Below are 2500 nucleotides of genomic sequence, written 5' to 3'. Positions count from 1 at the left end.
AAAATACTTTTGCCCGCTTTGTTTTATTAAACTAAAAAAAAAAAGTATACAATTTTTTGTTGGGATGATAAGTCATGGGATGAAACGAGTCGAGTCATTGCTCTACTGTGCTGATAAAATGGGAGAGCTAAACCATTATACACAAAATATTGATTTTGGAGCTGAAATGGTGGTTTCAAAATCCTCTTGAAGATGCGTCTGCACAAATTCTGATTCGATTTCATATTTTCTTGATGAATTTATCTTCCTTGTATCTTATTTTGCGTTAAGTTATTATACTATATTTTTCGTTGGGTGCAAGAGAAGGGAATCAAGGTTATTGTGTGGAAGGTTCCATTGACCTTAAGAATGATTAATTATCTCACATTTTCCTTTTATCTCCTGTATTGGCCATGGGGTTACTTAAAAAAATAAAACACAGGAACTATTTGTCTCTCATTCTCTCTTTACTTAGCCTCCTCTCTTACTCGTTCCATCTTTGCCTTCTTACTCATTTCTCTTTCCCTTACCCCCTCTTTCTCCCTGCCTTCTTTATCTTTCCTCTCCCCCTTCCTTCCTTCATTCCCCCACATTCTCTCTTACCCTCTCCCCTCCCTTTCAACACCCTTACTAAACACAACCAAACCCCAAAGCACAGAACGACCACCACAACAACCAGTGAACGAGGCACCAATCCACCTTACATACCTAGGTGTCTGGTAGATCCCGGCTTGGCAGTGGTACCTCGGTGGAACGGTCACCCAGTCGCGAGCCAAAGCAACCATGGCGCCCGCATCCAGAACACCGAAGCCGAAGAGATGGTTGAATTCCAAGCCGACGCCGTTCATGTGCCAGTCGTAGCGGTGTTTGGCGTCGAAGAGGGAGTTCCTCTTGCTGGTGAGGACGGTCAGGTGCTGGATGTCCCGCCAGGTCAGGCTGGGGCTGGGGGAAGAGAGGGGAAAGAGGAGAAAGAAAGGTTAGCTGGAATCAAAAGAATATGCGAAGAAAGAGAAGGAAAAGGGGAAGAAAGGGGAAAGAGGAGAAAGAAAGGTTAGATGGAATTAAAAGAATATGCGAAGAAAGAGAAGGAAAAGGGGAAGAGAGGGGAAAGAGGAGAAAGAAAGGTTGGATGGAATCAAAAGAATATGCGAAGAAAGAGAAGGAAAAGGGGAAGAGAGGGGAAAGAGGAGAAAGAAAGCATAGATGGAATCAAAAGAATATGCGAAGAAAGGGAAGGAAAAGGGGAAGAGAGGGGAAAGGGGGGAGTTTAGAGGAGAAGGAAAGGTTAGATAGAATTAAAAGAATATGCGAAGAAAGAGAAGGAAAAGGGGAAGAAAGGGGAAAGGGGGGAGGTTAGAGGAGCAGGAAAGGTTAGATTAGATTAAAAAAAGAGGATGTCCTACTTCCTTTACCCCCCCCCCCTAAAATAATTATTAATCTCTTGATTCCCTACTTAGATTATACCTAGATTCCCCCCCCCCCTATCTATCTATCTTTTAATCTCTCCTTCTCCTCTCATACTTAGATTATAAGATTAGATTCTCCCCTCCCCACTATATCCCTTTCTTTCTCTCTCCTTCTCCCTCCCTCCACTCGTCCCTCCCTCCCTCCCTCCCTCCATCCCTCCGTCTCTCCTCTCCTCCCTCCCTCCCTCCCCTCCCTCCCTCCCTCCCTCCCTCCTTTCCTCCCTCCCTCCCTCCCCTCCTTTCCTCCCTCCACTCCTTCCCTCCCACCCACCCTTCCTCCATACCTCCCCTCCTCCCCTCCATGCCACCCATTCTACCCCCACCCCCTCCTACCTCCACCTCCTGCCTCTTCCTCCCCCACTTACTTGGCTTCAAGGGCGAGAGCGAAGACGCCTGCAGCCTCGGGGGCGGCGGCGGAGGTGCCGGAGTGGGTCTTGGTGCACTTGCCGTACAGGTCCGTTGTTGCCTGGAACGGTGTGCAGGTTATTGTTTACTCTTAGCGCGTCTGTTGTTGTTGGTGTTGTTAGTATTATCAGTATTGTTATTATCCTCTTCCTCCTCCTTATTATTACTGTTGCTATTACTATTATTATTATCATTATTATTATTATTACTAATACTACTATTGTCATTATTATTATCATTACTATGTTTATCATAACTGTGATTAAAATCATTATTATCATTACTTTTATACTGATTATCCTTGTTATTGTTATTACCTTTATTATCATTATTATTATTACTATCATCATTATCATGACTATAACTATCATCATCATTATTATTATCATTATTATCATTAATATTATTACAACCATTACTATCATTATTATTACTAACATAATCATAACTATCATTATTACTATCACTACCATTATCATTATCTTTATTATCATTACCAGTACTATCATTATTACCATTATCTTTCTCCTCCTCATCATCATCCTTATCATCATTATCATCCTTATCATCACTATTATTACTTTTTATTATTATCATTATCATTATTATTATTAATAGTAGTAGTAGTAGCATTGTCATTATCATCAGTT

General features: G+C 41.8%; 1 protein-coding gene across 1 annotated transcript in view; it reads right to left on the bottom strand.

The window, feature by feature from the left end:
• Positions 1-2500, bottom strand: part of amon (prohormone processing protease amontillado) — a 132363-nt gene that overhangs the window by 4640 nt on the left and 125223 nt on the right. The window contains exons 10-11 of the mRNA XM_043012838.2: positions 1811-1911; positions 688-921 (exon numbers count right to left, since the gene is read on the bottom strand). Coding sequence (XP_042868772.1) covers positions 688-921; positions 1811-1911 — 335 coding nt within the window. The remainder of the gene's footprint in view (positions 1-687; positions 922-1810; positions 1912-2500) is intronic.

This window comes from Penaeus japonicus, unplaced genomic scaffold, assembly GCF_977035675.1.
Source record: "Penaeus japonicus unplaced genomic scaffold, GWHDUDI00000001_assembly GWHDUDI00000016, whole genome shotgun sequence".
Taxonomy (NCBI): domain Eukaryota; kingdom Metazoa; phylum Arthropoda; class Malacostraca; order Decapoda; family Penaeidae; genus Penaeus; species Penaeus japonicus.
The sequence above is the reverse complement of the archived record's forward strand: the minus strand, read 5'-3'. Positions and strand labels throughout refer to the sequence as shown.